The following is a 17,135-nucleotide window of genomic DNA, read 5'->3' as shown; positions in this document are numbered from 1 at the left end:
CAGATCATGAACTCCTTATTGCCAAATTCAGACTTAAACTGAAGAAAGTAGGGAAAACCACTAGGCCATTCAGGTATGACCTAAATCAAATCCCTTACGATTATACAGTAGAAGCGACAAATAGTTTCAAGGGATTAGATCTGATAGACAGAGTGCCTGAAGAACTATGAATAGAGGTTCATGACATTGTACAGGAGGCACGGATCAAGACCATCCCCAAGAAAAAGAAATGGAAAAATGCAAAATAGCTGTCTGAGGAGGCCTTACAAATAGCTGTGAAAAGAAGAGAAGTGAAAGGCAAAGGAGAAAAGGAAAGATATACCCATTTGAATGCAGAGTTCCAAAGAATAGCAAGAAGAGATAAGAAAGCCTTCTTCAGTGATCAGTGCAAAGAAATAGAGGGAACCAACAGAATGGGAAAGATTAGAGATTTCTTCAAGAAAATTAGAGATACCAAGGGAATATTTCATGCAGAGATGGGCTCGATAAAGGACAGAAATGGTATGGACGTAACTATTAAGAAGAGCTGGCAAGAATACACAGAAGAACTGAACAAAAAAGATCTTCATGATCCAGATAACCACGATGGTGTGATCACCAACCTAGAACCAGACATCCTGGAATGTGAAGTCAAGTGGGCCTTAGGAAGCATCACTGTGAACAAAGCTAGTGGAGGTGATGGAATTCCAGTCGAGCTATTTCAAATCCTATAAGATGATGCTATGAAAGTGCTGCACTCAATATACCAGCAAATTTGGAAAACAGCAGTGGCCACAGGACTGGAAAAGGTCAGTTTTCATTCCAATCCCAAGGAAAGGCAATGCCAAAGAATGCTCAAACTATCACACAATTGCACCATCTCCCACACTAGTAAAGTGATGCTCAAAATTTTCCAAGGCAGGCTTCAACAGTATGTGAATCGTGAACTTCCAGATGTTCAAACTGGATTTAGAAAAGGCAGAGGAACCAGATAGCAAATGGCCAACATCAGTTGGATCATCAAAAAAGCAAGAGAAAAAAAAAAAAAAAGCAAGAGAGTTCCAGAAAAACATCTGCTTTATTGACTATGCCAAAGCCTTTGATTGTGTGGACCACAACAAACTCTGAAAATACTTAAAGAGATGGGAATACCAGACCACCTGACTTGCCTCTTGAGAAATCTGTATGCAGGTCAGGAAGCAACAGTTAGAACTGGACATGGAACAACAGACTGGTTCCAAATAGGGAAAGGAGTACATCAAGGCTGGATATTGTCACCCTGTTTATTTAACTTATATGCAGAGTACATCAGGAGAAATGCTGGGCTGGATGAAGCACAAGCTGGAATCAAGATTGCTGGGAGAAATATCAATACCTCAGATACGCAGATGACACCACCCTTCTGGCAGAGAGTGAAGAAGAACTAAAGAGCCTCTTGTTGAAAGTGTAAGAGGACAGTGAAAAAGTTGACTTAAAACTCAACATTAAGAAAACTAAGATCATGGCATCTGGTCCCATCACTTCACGGCAAATAGATGGGGAAACAGTGGAAACAATAACAGAGTTTATTTGGGGGTACTCCAAAATCACTGCAGATGGTGATTGCAGCCATGAAATCAAAAGATGCTTGCTCCTTGGAAGAAAAGTTATGACCAACCTAGACAACATATTAAAAAGCAGAGACATTACTTTGCAAACAAAGGTTCATCTAGTCAAAGCTGTGGTTTTTCCTGTAGTCATGTATGGATGTGAGAGTTGGACTATAAAGAAAGCTGAGCGCCGAAGAATTGATGCTTTTGAACTGTGGTGTTGGAGAAGACTCTTGAGAGTCCCTTGGACTGCAAGGAGATCCAACCAGTCCACCCTAAAGGAAATCAGTCCTGAATATTCATTGGAAGGACTGATGCTGAAGCTGAAACTCCAATACTTTAGCCACCTGATGCAAAGAACTGACTTATTGGAAAAGACCCTGATGCTGGGAAAGATTGAAGGTGGATGGAGAAGGGGACGACAGAGGATGAGATAGTTGGATGGCATCACCAACTCAATGGATATGAGTCTGAATAAACTCCGGGAGTTGGTGATGGACAGGAAAGCCTGGCATGCTGCAGTCCATGGGGTCACAATGAGTCGGATACGACGGAACAACTGAACTGAACTGAACTGATTCCAAGTACAAAGGGAAAAAAGCAGCACAATCCTATCCTTAAAAAAGAATGCACAGCAAATAGGTTGTTGTTCAGTCATTCGGTCATGTCCGACTTTTTGCAACCGCGTGGACTGCAGAATGCCAGGTTTCCCTGTGCCTTACCATCTCCCGGAGTTTGTTCAAACTCATGTTCATTGAGTCAGTGATGCCATCCAACCATCTCGTCCTCTGCACAAAGGACTAGCTTCCAAACTGGTTGGAATCAAGCGGGCAGTGCACTAAACTTCCTGTAGGGCCCTGCAATCGCTGGGCTTCCACCCCTGTGTGGAGTCCAGCCCTGCCTCCTCCCAGCAGGTTTCTCTAGGGAGGGGCCCACAGAGGCCTGCATTTGGGGAGCCTTCCTCACAGGGCACCTACTCACTTTCTTCCGTTGCTTAACCTTGGGGCATCATCCATGTTGACTTTCAACATCATAGTGTCAAGTTGGGGCTTCCCAGGGGCTCAGAGGTGACACTTGCCAGCACGGAGTCTCCATTCTGACACAACACAGCTTTGATCCATGTCGTGGAGACAACAGGGACAGTTGACTCTGAGCCCTCCAGAATCAGGGACCTGGCCTCAGCCTACATGTTTAAAGGTTATGGCTACCAGAAACCTGTTTCCTTCCTCTTCCTTAGCGTAACTGAACAAATATACGTCATCATCTTCTTAAGAACTGCGGGATGTTTGTGTTGTACCAGGGGGTCAGCATGGTTGTAGGTTCCCACAGGAGGGACTGGGTGGGGCTGGGGGGCCTTCCACGACCCACGTGGCCAGTCTCATGAGAACACAGGTTTGTCCGGTGCTTTGGCAGGTGTCAGGGCAGAGGAACCATGTCTCCACCTTGGAGACAGCCCCATCCTCACGTGTCATGATATCCATGAGTATCACCTACTCATGAGCCAGACCAGCCTGTTTGAAGTGCTCCCCCAAAACAGCTCAGTGTCCAGGGGAGTCTCCCTGCCAGTGATCATAAAGAGCAAACCAAAAACTGGGGTCTGGGAAGACCAGATTGAGCTGTGCTCCTTGCCCTGTAGGCTGCCCCTTACACAGAGGCTGTTCCGCTGCGGGGCGCAGTGTCCAAGTCTTCCTTTACACTCAGAACCCAAGTCTCTCTGCCCTCTCCTCCCACAAGTGAGGGTCTCTCCTGGGTGGGAGCACAATTGCCATCTCAGCGGCACCTGCTGTCTCTTGCAATCTCTGCATAGCGCCGGGACATCTGATGTGCAGAAGGAGAGGAGGTAACCGAAATTAACCATGCAGGTGGCATCTTCACGGAGGCATTAGGCCAGACCCCCTCCTGGGCTCGGGGAGGACAGAGGATGGCAGGATGCTAAATGCGCAGGAGTTCTGAAGTTGAGGCTCATTCTTTCTATTGTGATGCCTTTAAAGGCTTTGGAGGAGGGTCTGCAGATGAATCACATCCCAGCACAAGGTGGCCTGGCTCTGGGCACTGTGAAGACCTCTGTGGGTGCCTTATCTGGAGACCAGCAGTGTCAGATCTAATCCCAGTGAGGCTGAGAAGGTCCACACCTGGGCAGGGCCAAGGGGCAAGGGGCAGTCCTGCCTCGGACCCCCTGTTCCCGTGCTTCAGCCCCTCCCACACTCAGTTCCCAGTCCCAGTATGAGGTTTCTTCGTGATAGCCCGGATCAACCACAATCACCCTGCTCACCAACATGTAAGGGATATAACGCATCTGTAAACACCACCTGTGTTTCTACAAACCAAGTAAGCCATCGTTAGTTCAGAAAAGTTTTTTTTTTTTAAGTCAAGGTTTAAATAACAGTCTCCTGAAATTGGGGCAATTACAAAATGAGGTCAAGTTCCTGTCCTGGGTGCACAGACTCTTGGTCCACCATCGGCAGGTGACAGGCCTTGCTAGAGTCTGGAAAGGAAAGCAAGCACTCACCAGCAGGGGTCGCTGTGCACCCACAGATCCCGAAGCCGCGGAGCGGAGGACAAACACCCGCTCTCTGCAGTCATTCCTGTTCCTCTAACTGCAGAGTCCACAAGTACAGAGAGGACATTGGGGGCCTGGATGTCTGACCTTGAATGACACAGTAACCGCGGGGCAGCCGCCAGAGGCAAGAGGGACACGAAAACCGTAGCTGGAAATGAGGGTCAGAATCCAAGGGATTCAACACAAAATGCATCTCGTGCTGCTCCCACGCTCAGCAAGATTTTCTGTTTGGTGTCAGATGCACAGCATTTGTGGTGTCTCCTGACCACAACATCAGAGCCAGATGGACTCACACAGAGCCTGTGGCTGGGAGACTGGCATTGGAGGCCCCGGACACCCAGGAAGGACGAACATTGACATACCACACAGGACAGAGTTCACAGACAGCACGCTTCCCCATGGTTCCTTACCCCGGTTCTCCCTTGCGTGCGCACACACATACACAGACGCTCACGCTGACGTCCCTCAGCAGACACACGTGTGTACCTGAGTTCCATCCACATCCCTGGAGGAAAGGGACCCTGCTTATCACGAAGCTCAGAACATCTTAGTTGAACCCGACACGCACTCTGATTGTCTCCCTTCTGCCTTGGGAAATATTTGTCCCCAAATCACCATAAAAGAAATAAAGGAAGAGTACCGAACATAATTTACAGACAGAGAAACCCAGGAATCCAAGGAAACATTTACTTCTCTTTCAGGGGCTGGTTGACTTTACCTAAAGCTGAGTTCCATCATGAGTTAGAGCAACACATAGACACACAACACCATGAGGCCACTCCGTTTGTCATTCAAACGTCAAAGTTCAGTATCACGACACTTTGTTACTGTCTAAATAGTTAAGAAGTTAGCTGCACGCTCTAATATTCTCTGGATATCACAGTCAAACCAGCGACATTCCGTGACTGCATGTCTTTCAACAGAGGTAATCCCGCCCCCGCCCACACCAGGGTAATGGCCCAAACTGAAGTGGGAAAAGACGCCGTGGTCTCAGGAGCTGGTTCTCTGCCTTGGCTGAGCTGTGGCTTCTTCTGGAGCTGGAATCACCCCGTTTCCTTAGCTCAGTATCTGTACTGCTGCTCCCATACCTGAGGACCTACCTGCGCACAAATCTTCCTGCAAAGTACACAGACCTGAGATGCACTCCCAAACCTCATGCATCTACTTTATTCCCCAAGTTGGCAAGGCAAGAATATGTCTTTCACAGAAAAGCCTGGTTCTGGGAGAAACCCCACTGGCACAGGGAGCCGTGGGGAAGGGCTGGCCCCCAACAAGGTCACAGAGTTGTCTACAAGTCTTCTCCGTCAGCTTCTTCAGAAAACAGAGCAAAGGAGAGACTGCCTGCTAAGCCACACCAGGTCCTGACTAATAAACTTCGTGATGAATAAGGAACCAGGTGATGTGGGCCTCCCCACAGATCACAGGTAAGGTGAGGCACTCCTGCCAGTGGGACTCAGCTACGGGGCGGGTATTGTTAGAGCCCCACTTCCTCCAGGAGAACCGAGATTCTCTGGGGAGTCGGAGCCAGGGAGCCTGGACACTGCCCTCAGACCATCCACCCTCCCCTCACGTCTCTACCCCACAGCAGAGCCACCCTGAGTCTGTCCCCACTTTGTCCCTTGTCGGGGGGCACACCTGTGCCCCCAGCTGCTCCCTGACTGGGCTGTGAGTCAGTAACATCTCGGGACAAGTGTCCTTCCTCACTGTTCCTGGCCACCTAAGCCATCAGCCCAGGACTGGTTTCTTGCTGAACAAGACCCAGGTTGGGAGTGTGCTGCCCCAATGACATGTGTAAGCCAGGGGTCCTTGCCTCCATGCAGGCCTCTGTGCTGGGCAGTGACTGCCCCCATATCATTTGGAAGCCAGGGGTCCGTGCCTCCATGCTCTGTCCTGGGCAGTGACTGCCCCAGTGACACATGGAAGCCAGGGGTCCATGCCTCCATGTAGGGCTCTGTCCTGGGCAGTGACTGGGCCAGTTTCTGGCCCACATGAGAGGGACTTCCACAGGTCTGACCAGAATCCCTGCAATGGGTCTTCTTGCGGGGGGTGTCCCAATGGTCCCCTCCATCCTGCCATCCTCACCAGCCCCAAGGTGTCTCAGCGGGGCACCTGTGCCCTGACTCACCTGGGGCTGGCCCTTCCTGCAGCAGAGCGGACCTCACACAGGCCTGGCAGACCTGTGCGAGAACACGCCTCAGACAGGCTCCTGACACCCTCGCAGCCCAGCAGGCGCGGGAACACGTCCCGACTCTGCCCGATGTCCACGTGATGAGGCATCTGTAACCCAGATTCAAGGGCTTTCCCTTGAGGAGTGAAATACTGTTCAACTCTTAGAGCAGATTGTTCACATACACACTTAAGCAGGCCATCCTGTGCCATAATTATCAACCAACAAACAAACACCAGAATGCCTCCAGCCCCTTCACTGTGCTGAGCAGACTCTGGGTGGAGCTGAAGGAGGAAGTCAGTGCATTGGCATCTGGGTTTTCTCAAGGGGGTCGCGTCCATGAGAAAGTGCCTCCTGCAGGAAGCAGGCTGGGAGGGACGAGGAGAGCTCCTGTCCCAATAAACCGGCCAATCTGAAATGAAAGTGCTAGTCGCTCAGTCGAGTCCAGCTCTTTGAAACCCACCCCATGGATTGTAGCCTGCCAGGCTCCTCTGTGCATGGAATTCTCCAGGCAAGAATACTGGAGTGAGTAGCCACTCCCTCACAAAACAGAAGTTCGGAAAGTTGCTCTGGGTTATCCTGCAGTTCACGGTTTGTGGAGGACTCTGATGCATATTCATATTTTCCTGGCACCCATGAAAACTGCTTCTTTCAACATAAAGTTTCATCTAAATTCCTTTCTCTGGTGTTTGAACCAGTGACTGTTAGGAGGAAGGTAAAGGGATCCTGCACAATAGCGAGGCAGCTGGGGCCCCGCCCTCCCTGCCGCCTCACCGCAAGATTAAGAAGTTATGTGCCAGACATGCGCCTTCCTCTTGCAAGTCTTGACTTCAACTGTTATTTTTCCACTTGTTTGTTTTTTTTTTTTTTCTCCCAGCACCTGTTCGAATCAAGGGTAGGGTGGTCTGATTGCAAATTTGTTCTTTCCTTAATCTTTAAGCAAGAGGTGGAAAGGAGAAGAGATGCTTGAAAACATGGTTGAAACGTCATTTTTACAACCAGCCACTTTAGTGTATTTTTAGACTCAATACCGTACACAAAATCAAGGTGTTTTTGCTAGTTACCCGGCTAGTTTAGAAACTTAACCAAGCGCTAGAGGAGGCACCCTTTCCTTAAAAACGCCACGCAGGAGAGGGGCAGGGAGATGATGCGGTGACTTTATACTGAAAAAACAGCACCACAGAAAGCAAATAAATGTTTGAAACTATTGTCCCTAACGGCCCATTCAGGCTTTTTTCCATTTAAAAAAAAAAAAAACCTAGTGATGCGTGGAAAGATAGAAGCGCTTCTCAGAGGCCTCTGGGAGAGGGTTCCAGATTCCCACGACAGGGACCTTAGTTCATCCTTCCCTCTCATCCTGGGGGGGGGCCCGCTTCTCCCTGAACGTGGGTCCTTCGGGGGCCACAAAGCGCTTCTTTCAAGCCCCAAAGTTAACAAGTGACACGACCGCTTTATTTCCCGAGGAAGCGCCCCTCTCCCCCACCCCCAGCCGCCAGGACACGAAGCGCATCCCCAAGCGCGCGAAGCGGGCGGGTCTCGACCCGGGCTGCCCCCTTGCAGGCCCGCGGCTCACTCACAGGGGCTTTGTCCTCGCCGCTACCTTCCTTTTTCAAAAGCCAGGAGTGAATTGCTCCGTCCCCGTGCGCGCCAAAGCTCTCCAAAGCCGCGAGGCTCCGGGAGCCTAGAGCCCAGCCTTCCCAGCCGGCGCGGAGCCCGCACCTGAAAGCCAGGCCCGGCCGGCGGACCCAGCGCGCCCGGAGCAAGGACGCCCGGCTCTGCGATCAGGAAGGAAAACGACCTCTCCCGAAAAGACTGAAGCACTTTTTTCCTCTCCACTGCAAGCTCGGGGCACAGCCCATTTTGAACCAGAATAATTTAGTCTGACAACAGATTCCTCCTCTGCTCACAGCTGGCCCAGAGGGAGGAGCTGAAATCTGAACCTCTCGGCTGTGATTGGACCCTTCTCGCAAAAGAGAGGAAAAAAAGGCCTCCCCGCCGCCACCGCGGGCTCAGTCCGCGAGGAGCCCGCGACCTGGCGGCGCCGCGCGCGCACCTGCGGGGCAGAGATGCTGTAGGACCGCGCGCCCCGCGCCCCGCGCCGCCGCCAGGATGCCGCGCTCCTTCCTGGTCAAGAAGCATTTCAACGCCTCCAAGAAGCCCAACTACAGCGAGCTGGACACACACACAGGTAAGGGGCGGGGTGGGGGTCAGATGTCCGCATCTCAGTCTGTAAGTAGGTAACGACAGGGGTGTGCCGCCGCTCGACTTTGATACGAAAGAGCTGGACACCCAGGCTGTCTGCTCCCGAAAGAGCGGTCCTTCCTCAGATCGTTTGTGCTCGGGTTTAATTCAAAACTTCCACACTCTGAGCTGGCGAGGAGATCTTCCCTGGGCTCTTGCGACGTCACGTTCCGCAGCGTGTACATACTTGCATAATGAGGACGTGGAGGCTGGGTGAGGCAGTGCGTGAACGTTGAATTATTGCCTTTTTCATGTAATAAGGCTCCTTTCCTCCAGAAAGCGGCTTGATTTACGCCAATCCTTGTACTTACCGGCGTGAGCCAAGCAAGTACCCCACGCATAAGATGGAAGAGAACTTCTCTGTGTCTTTAGAAAGTGGGTGGTTTCCCCCTGCGCTCGCTGGTCGGGCAGCCCCCCACACTCGGTCGTGTGCGGGGCCGGGGGGCGGGGGGCGGTGCACAAATGAGCCTTAAGCGCAGTGACCCCGAGCAGCAGCGGCGGAAAACTAATGTCCTCCCAGCGCCTGCCTGTTCCTGGGGAGTCTGTCTCCTCGTTCCCTGCGCGGGCAGCCTGGCTCGTCAATGCGCTTTCACGGTGCCCTCTGTCTCACGCCCCGCTCCTCTCCTTTCTCCGCAGTGATTATCTCCCCGTGTCTCTACGAGGGCTACCCCGTGCCTGTCATCCCGCAGCCGGAGGTCCTCAGGTCGGGAGCCTACAGCCCGATCGCCGTGTGGACCACCGCCTCTCCCTTCCACGCCCCGCTGCCCGCCGGCCTCTCCCCTCTGTCCGGATACCCCGCATCCTTGGGGCGCGTGAGTCCCCCTCCTCCGTCCGACACCTCATCCAAGGACCACAGCGGCTCCGAGAGCCCCATTAGCGACGAAGAAGAAAGGCTACAGTCCAAGCTTTCAGACCCCCACGCCATCGAAGCTGAAAAGTTTCAGTGCAATTTATGCAATAAAACCTATTCGACCTTCTCAGGGCTGGGCAAACACAGGCAGCTGCACTGTGACGCCCAGTCCAGGAAATCCTTCAGCTGTAAGTACTGTGACAAGGAATACGTGAGCCTGGGCGCCCTCAAGATGCACATTCGGACGCACACCTTACCTTGTGTCTGCAAGATCTGCGGCAAGGCGTTCTCCAGACCCTGGTTACTGCAAGGACACATCAGAACTCACACTGGTAAGAGAAACACATAGTCAGGGTGTCGCCGTCCAGCAGAAGGAAGCTCTGGGCTGGCTGTCCGATTTGCCTTAAGTGGTGACATAGTACTTTTGATGATGGATGTTCGGTTTTAGCTACTTCCTGACGACTCAAGAAGCCGTCAAAGCACCAAGGGCTCCACTGCTTGCTCACAGCCTCTGCTCCCAGGACTGCAAACAGCATTTAGACTTTGGAAAGTTAGATTCAGGAGGTTTGGTCTCAAAGATCAGTTAGCAGATCAGGAGAGATGTGCTTGGAGGTGTGTTCTGTGAAATGTCTCCCAATGATTAGCAAATACAGATGTTGTTCTCCCAATCAATTGATTAGGCAGACAGACCGATGAAGTTTTTGGTTCTTGGGTTTTTGTTAGCTACATTCTTGCTGTGCTGTCTCTCACCCACAGCAAGTTGGATAGTGAGAGCTGAATTTGCTTTCCATTGTTTGCTTTTGTTTTGTTTTTGCTGCTGAGTTTTCTATTCCTAGCACAAAATCACCCTGCCAGGAGCGGGGGCACTCACCCAGGCTTAGTCATAATACAGAAGGAGGGAAAAGGGGAACTGTTGGGAAACCTGGGGAGGAGCTGGCCGTTAGCTGCACCTGCCGAAGAAGAGAGCTTGAACAAGCCAAGTCCTAGGACGACAGGAATTATTTCTCTAGGACTGGCAGCAGCAATTATATATTTTTTTAATTTTTTAAATTTGATTTTTTAAGTGCAACTTTCACATTTGTCTTAAAGGGCCAGACGTTGAAACAAATATCGATTAAGGGGGATTTGAATCAAGTTTTGCTCCTTCTCATGCTTTTGGCAAAGTGTGAAGATTGCTGTAAGCCTCTTCTGGATTTGCATTTCCTCTGAAAACACTGACCGTCTTTCTTTCTCCCCACCCCGCCCCAACCCCAGGGGAGAAGCCTTTTTCCTGCTCTCACTGCAGCAGGGCCTTCGCAGACAGGTCCAATCTGAGGGCTCACCTGCAGACGCACTCGGACGTCAAGAAATACCAGTGCAAGAGTTGCTCCAAAACCTTCTCGCGGATGTCCCTCCTGCACAAGCACGAGGAGTCTGGCTGCTGTGCGGCGCACTAGTGACACAGCCCCTGTTTACTCGGGCGGACGCCTTTCTGGTTCACTTGTCACGCGTTTTACTTGTCACTCCGCCTCTGAGTGACAAGTAAAAGTCCTAAGGCATTTTGTCTTGTGCTGACAAACCTGAATAATATGTATAGACACACACACACACACACACACACAGCTGCCAGGGCAGGGGATTCCATGTGCATCAGATTAATCCTTTCCATGTGAAGTTTAAAATGACCATATATTTACTGACCGTTAGATGGAGAGGATAAAAGACAAGAATCTTGCTCTTCTGAGATGAAGCAAAAAGCACATTGCATCTTTCCTTACTAAGAAAGAATGCAAAGATTTACTTTGCTGCCAAAGCATTTCAACTGAAAAGAACAGTGTTGCCTTGTACGGGATTTGTAGTAGATTTTCCTATAGGACAAGAATCTGCCAGACACTATCTCAGGTGCCTTATAAAGTATTCCAAGTTCACTTTGTTACATGTGTCATGTCTGGTCACCATCCTTGAACTGAAGCCTGCTTTATTACCTGTCGTACTTTAAACTTTGTTTTTGAGGGAGAGAGGGAGAAGGAAAGAGAGAAAGAACAAGAAGGAAAAACACAAGAGAATGTATTAAAAGTGTTTTTTTCTTCTTTTTTAGCCAATAAATAGTATGTGCCTTCAGGAGTCGGGAAAGACTATTTTGAACATTCCTGGTGCATGCTCCATGTCTTATGTTTTAAAAGATTTTTAATGATTTTCTAAAATCAACTAAAGATGGGAATAAGTGCAACAAAGGATTTTTAGAAACTCTGTGATGTACTTAAACAACTTTAAATGCATACAACAAATGCAATCCACAACTGCACCCCTTCTAGCTGTCTTTTTAGTTAACTGTATAGTTGATGAGTCCATGTAAATTTGTGTTTATTTTTATATGATTGAATGAGTTTTGTATGAAAGTGAAAAGTTGTCTATAGCCAATGCCTATGAACAACCTGAAGACTTGTGAAATTTACATTTCTTTTTTTTTAAAAAAAAGTTTTCAAGGTTCTTTTTTACAATAAACATTTTTGATTTAAAATCTATTGTTTGTATGCTCTCAGAAACTTTACTTACTTCATGATTAGTTCAAACAACTATAGAAAGAGCTGCTTTTCTTTTGTTAATAAGAGATAAAGTGAATGGTGTTCATTATGAATATCAACTGTTAGTTTATGTGTTCGATTATAGTAAAGCCAGTAATTTTTTTTTACTCTTAAGATAATACTCTTACATTCAGAAAGACAACATCTTACTGGGAGTGTGTTAGCATGCCTCTTTAACAAAAATCACACTTTCTGAGTGCTAAGAATATTCACCTTACTGATAGTCAAGAATATCTTTCAAAACTTTTTCTGTTTGATGACTTGTGTTGGCTTTATGAAATCAAATTACGGTCACTGGTTAATTAGTGTCTGCCACCAGAACAGTTTAAGGACTTTAAAAGAAATGTCATTAATGATATATAAGAAGAAAAATAGAGCATCTGCATGAAAAGATCAGGAAAAAGATTTATTTATAGTAGTAGACTTATTATAAATTACACAGGTTGGAAAATTAAGTCATTCAAAGAAAGCCCCACATCTAGTGGGTTAAGATAATCAGCAGTCTGACAGGTGCATGGCTAAGAAAGAGAAGGTTGGGGTTTCTTTTTATGGTATTTTGAAGAGGCCCCCACTCAAACCCACTGTGACCTATTCCAACAGGGCAAGACTGGCCAGCCCACCTACAAGCACATGCTCACCAAACACAGTGGAGTAACTCACACATCAGGATGCTAAACCACCATCACAGGCACTGTGACAGTCACCTCACTATGTATTTAAATCCAGACTCAAACCCATGTTGAGCAGAGTTCCTGCCACCATTAATCACTTCTCTCTGGTTTGCTCAGAACTCAAAGAATTATTTTTCCTTCTAATGTCCTTGTGATACAAACAAAAGCCAGAACCAGTATTTCAAAGACATTAGCAATACCAACATATCCCCTAGATGCTCAGACACATCCCAACGTGTGTTACATTTAAGATTTAGCTGACATATAAAAAGGGAGTGCGTTGACCAAGAAACCCCTCAATTTCATATTCTGTTTAATTTTTTCGTATCTCAGGACATAGCTCTCAAAAGCAAAATTATTTGAAGAGCAATTTATAAATGTAACAGAGATGGCTGATGTCTTGTCTGGGGCATTCTAAAGTCAAGAAAAGACTGCTTTAGTTCATGTATATGGTATATAAACGATGCCCAGAAGCTTGCAGGCCAGGTAATAAGTAGAAATATCTCACAAGGATACGAGTAAGTGAGGCAGGCAGCATCACTGGGGCCTTCTGGTTGGTCCTCCCAGAACCACATGGCTCGCTTTCCTTTCCTCGTCTGTAGATTTGCAGGCATCTCATTTCCTGGTGTCCAAAACACAAACATTATATTCTAAGGGGAAAATCTGTTCATTCGTTCAATTTTCTAGTGGAGAATTAGTGATAATATTTTTGCAATATTGTTTATTTTTTGCAGTACATATAAAATGTATATTTCTGCTTTGTCCTCACAATTTTCATTGGATTCATGATTTAAATATTCTACTTTCATTAATGTCATGAGTTTGAAGTACAGTACATCAATAAGATATTGAGATTTTCTATAGGTATAACTCAGTAATTTTTTAGAATTTTCAGCTTTTCTATGAGGTCTTTGCACATCCTGTAATACATAAGACCTGGCTTGGATGTCACATACTTCTAATACTTCCCCAAATTCGATCTTTCTGAAAGAGTTATATCATTTACAATGTGGTACTTATCTCCCTGAAGGGCGGTTTCTTGAAACCTTTTTCCCTCACTAGACAGAGCACCTTAAAATAAACTCACAGCAGCCAGTACATCATCTAGAACACAGATATTAATGCATGTTTGTTGAATGAATTAAGTGAATTAAAATAATAGAAATTGGTGAAAATGGTCTGCAGACCTAAAATACATTTAACATATTTCCCTTTACTGCAAAAAGTCTTGATAATTTTTGAGAGATCCTCTAGGCAAATGTGCTGGTGAGTCTCCTAACTTAGTGATGCCAGCCTCCCTCCAACAGGGCAGATGCTTCAAACAGGGGATAAGGGGCAAGTGCACTAGGACTTTCTGAGAACCTGAGCTTTGAAAACTATGGTTTTAATAATCAGGATGTGTTCTAAAGAGCCTACTCAGGATCCATCCTTGTTCCCTATAGTATGAGACAGAGTGGCACAGTAGGAGTCGTCCCAGCTTTTATTTTCAGCTTATATGTTTACATTATTGGCTTTATGTCCTTCTGCAACCTAACCCCTCGGCACCCCGTTTCCTAAAGTTTCAAGGAGGACAAGACCCGCAGGGTCACAACCGCGACCCGACAGTCCCGGGGACGGTATCCGCGGTGCTCTCACTCCACACTCAGCCAAACCTGCTCCCTGGACAGATGTCCCTCATCCGGTCACCTCCAGTGGCCACAGTGTCTCTGGGCAGCTGGTCTTTTACAGCTACAAACATTAAACTCCGAGTTTGGAAAACAGAGCCAGGGCAGCAGAGGCCACGAGCTGCAGAACTGAAATCCAAACCCAAATTCTGCGGCTTTCCAGACCTGCTTCTTCCGCTGCCCTTAGGAGGAAGAGCCCCTGGAGCACCTGGGTCACAGGCACCCACGTCCCAGGCACACGGCAGGCAGAGGCCTCTGGAAGCCCAAGAGGATGCGCTCCTAGATCACACAGCGCAGGACTGAGCTCAGGAACCATCTAACTCGGGGATTACACAATCACGTCCAGCAATCTCCAGAGGCATTTCCCAACTCGGCTGGAGAAGCCCTGTTGGCCCAACTTCCTGCAGGGCCGCCTGGCAGGGCCCGCTCCCCACTGCTCCCCTGCGCCCTCCTGGGGCCACAAACCATTTCCTCCCCCACCCCCACCCCGGCAAGCTGGAAGGCAGCTGGTCTCCATCCTTGGCCGTTAACACTTAATCTTCTGAAGGCCACTACGGCTCCCTCTCACACCCACACTCCTCACCCGGCTTTTATCTCCAGAGACAACAAGGCTTCCAAGGCAAACATCCTTTCTTTCACCACTAAAATGTGGACACTCCAGGGTAATGAGGCAATTATAATTGTGAAAAGTCGAAGGCTTCCCTGGCTGACATCCACTTCCAAGGAGTTGCTCCTAGTTTAGATACGGGAAGTGTTCTGAGCAAAACTCACTTAAGAATGAGTGTTCTGTCATCACGGGGAGCAAGGATTCTCGAGTGAGACGGCTTTTCTCTCCTTCTTATCTTCCCACTGGGGGCAGATGGAAAGCAGAAAGACTCCCCTCACCTGAGACAGACACACACACGGAGGGGAAAATCCTCTCGTTTCATTTGCGTTGGTAGAAGTACGTGTCCACAACCACAGGGCCTGAGCTCTGGGCTAAGTGAGAGCCGGCCCCTCAGGCCTCCAGGAAGTAATCATTACCCTGTGGACGGCATGCACGGAAAAAGCAGTGAGCCTGGCAGGCTTTCCGCCCTGGCCCCCAGCCAGACCCCAGACAATGAGCGATCAGCAGAGGAAACGGCCCCGCATCCCTGGCCTGGGACCCAGAGAGGCCGGCAGGGTATTTATAGCCCTGAGTGGGAAGCCTGCTGCCCACAGGAGCCGGTGCACTGGTACAGCCTGTGCACTCACTCACTGAGGTAGGCTCTTCTGCTTATGATCCACTCGGCCAGTTGTTTGGGAGATGATCTGTGAGTTATCACTAACTAGTTTTCTTAGACAACGTCGGGGGATGGTCAAGATGGGGAGAAGGATGGATGACCTTCTCCTGGGATTTGTTCTGGGCTGGAACTTGCCCCCACCCCTCCTAGGGAAGGACTTCTGCTTCTGAGAATCAGCAGGTAGCAAGAGCTGGTTGTAGAAAGCGGGAAGAAAGACTCAGGCAAAGTGAAATAGGGAGACATTCTTCTAACAAAGACAACGAATGAGCATCATATTTCTCCTGAGTTCCAGCTTCTGCCTGTAGACGCTCAGATGAGCAGAGTAGGAGCTCTCCTGTGATGCATGAGTTTTTTACTCAGACTTGGCAGAAAGAACAGTGAAAGAGGCTAAGGTCCTCACAGCCCCCACCTCTCAGATCTCCATGAGCTGTGGTCGTCCTGGGGTCTGCGGTGGGGCAGGGCCTGGGAGTCTGCATTTCTAGCTGGCTCCCAGGTGTTAGGCTGACCCTTGAACATCACCCCAGGGTGCCAGGCTGTGACCACACTCAGCTCCCAGCTCCACCCACTCCCTAGGCAAGCTGAAGGTGGTAAAGACAAGACCACACAGATGTCCAGTGAAGCGGCTTCTCTCCTCCGGGCCACATGATGCAAAGTGCCAACTCATTGGAAAAGACCCTGATGTTGGGAAAGATAGAGGGCAGGAGGAGAAAGGGGTAACAGAGGATGAGATGGTTGGATGGCATCACTGACTCAATAGACTTGAGTTTGAGCAAACTTCAGGAGATAGTGAAGGACAGGGAAGCCTGGCATGCTGCAGTCCATGGGGTTGCAAAGAGTCAGATGTGACTTAGCCACTGAACAGCAAAACAGACACCAGCTGCTTCCACTCCCACTGCAAGACTGGGCCTTGCTCTCTGCAGAGAAGCTTAAATGTGATTTCAGCCCAAAGGGAGAAAACCAGCCACACTGGCAAGGCTGATGGGGCGGGTCCAGCCTGGACCGCTCCCCTGGCCCTCCAGTGGGCTCCTGCCTGAGTACTGTGGGACTCCTCTAGGAATTCTCACAGCTTGGGGAGCAACTGCATAGGCTTCTCCTGCCCAATCACCTTGTATCTTTGACAGACATTTGACATCCTGCCGAGTGGAAATTAATTGATGTATTTTTTCTCTAGTTCCTAGGTTACTTTTGCTATGTTGTTCTAATTTAATTATGTATTACTTACTAATCCTTACATAAAATTTCAAATAGGCATTCTTAGGAGAAAATGATTTTTTATGAACAGATGGCAAGTGATTCTTTTCTCTGTTAAATGTTTTTTTTTCCCCCCATAATAGCCAAACTCATCCAAAATACAATAAAAGGATGACAGACAATTAAACTGAGGATCATTTTACTCCCTAAGTCTCTCATTGAATAAGGAATATATAATAATAATCAGTTGATCCTTGAACAACACAGGTTTGAATTGCATGGGTCCATTTATAAATGGATTGTTTTCACTACACACTGTGGCACCTCACAGTCCATGACTGGTTGAATCCACAGACACTGGGGTCACCTGTAAAGTTATACACAGATTTTCATCTGT

At 48.5% G+C, this 17,135-nt stretch overlaps 1 protein-coding gene across 1 annotated transcript; it reads left to right on the top strand.

The window, feature by feature from the left end:
- Positions 1-8,333: 8,333 nt before the first annotated feature.
- SNAI2 (snail family transcriptional repressor 2) lies at positions 8,334-11,774 on the top strand. The gene is made up of 3 exons (XM_052651887.1): positions 8,334-8,483; positions 9,173-9,718; positions 10,641-11,774. The coding sequence occupies exons 1-3, from the start codon at positions 8,405-8,407 to the stop codon at positions 10,820-10,822; spliced, it is 807 nt and encodes a 268-aa protein (XP_052507847.1). The 5' UTR covers positions 8,334-8,404; the 3' UTR covers positions 10,823-11,774.
- Positions 11,775-17,135: the final 5,361 nt, after the last annotated feature.

Source organism: Budorcas taxicolor, chromosome 14, assembly GCF_023091745.1.
Source record: "Budorcas taxicolor isolate Tak-1 chromosome 14, Takin1.1, whole genome shotgun sequence".
NCBI classification, from domain to species: Eukaryota; Metazoa; Chordata; class Mammalia; order Artiodactyla; family Bovidae; genus Budorcas; species Budorcas taxicolor.
This window is presented reverse-complemented; position numbering and strand designations above follow the sequence as displayed.